This window comes from Buceros rhinoceros, unplaced genomic scaffold (assembly GCF_000710305.1).
Source record: "Buceros rhinoceros silvestris isolate BGI_N320 unplaced genomic scaffold, ASM71030v1 scaffold30298, whole genome shotgun sequence".
In the NCBI taxonomy this organism is placed as follows: Eukaryota; Metazoa; Chordata; class Aves; order Bucerotiformes; family Bucerotidae; genus Buceros; species Buceros rhinoceros.
This window is the reverse complement of record NW_010427900.1, coordinates 559-925: the sequence shown is the minus strand read 5'-3', so window position 1 is coordinate 925 and position 367 is coordinate 559. Positions and strand designations below refer to the sequence as shown.

Sequence of the window (367 nt, the reverse complement as noted above, 5' to 3'; positions counted from 1 at the left end):
CCAGCTCAGCAGCACTGCCTGCAAGAGAGGAGGGGGCAGGAGCTGGGCAGCTGCCTTGCACCCCACAGCCCTCCCCGTCCTCCCAGGGCTGGAGCCGCCCCCTCACCTTATCCAGGCCCGTCTGCTGGCAGGGGAAGGAGAAGGTGAAGCCAAGCGGCAGGACCTGCTCCATCAGGTCCTGCTTCAGCTGGAAGTCCATGATGCACTCGACAATGTGGTCAAAGAGCTGTGGAAAGCAGCCACTGTCTCAGGGCCCAGGCTGGGGCAGTGCATGGGTGTCTCCCAGCCCCATCCCAGGCCCGTGAGCAGTGAGGGGGGAGACACTGTCGCTCTGTCACTCGGGCCTGGGGCACCGGCACCACCGCCC

At 66.2% G+C, this 367-nt stretch overlaps 1 protein-coding gene across 1 annotated transcript in view; it reads right to left on the bottom strand.

Annotated features, from left to right (window-relative positions):
- The window catches only part of GCK (glucokinase (hexokinase 4)), a gene marked incomplete at both ends in the record, with an annotated part of 2,504 nt that overhangs the window by 1,585 nt on the left and 552 nt on the right, over window positions 1–367 (bottom strand). The window contains 2 exon segments of the mRNA XM_010142092.1: window positions 6–18; window positions 107–273. Of these exon segments, the coding sequence (XP_010140394.1) occupies window positions 6–18; window positions 107–273 (180 nt within the window).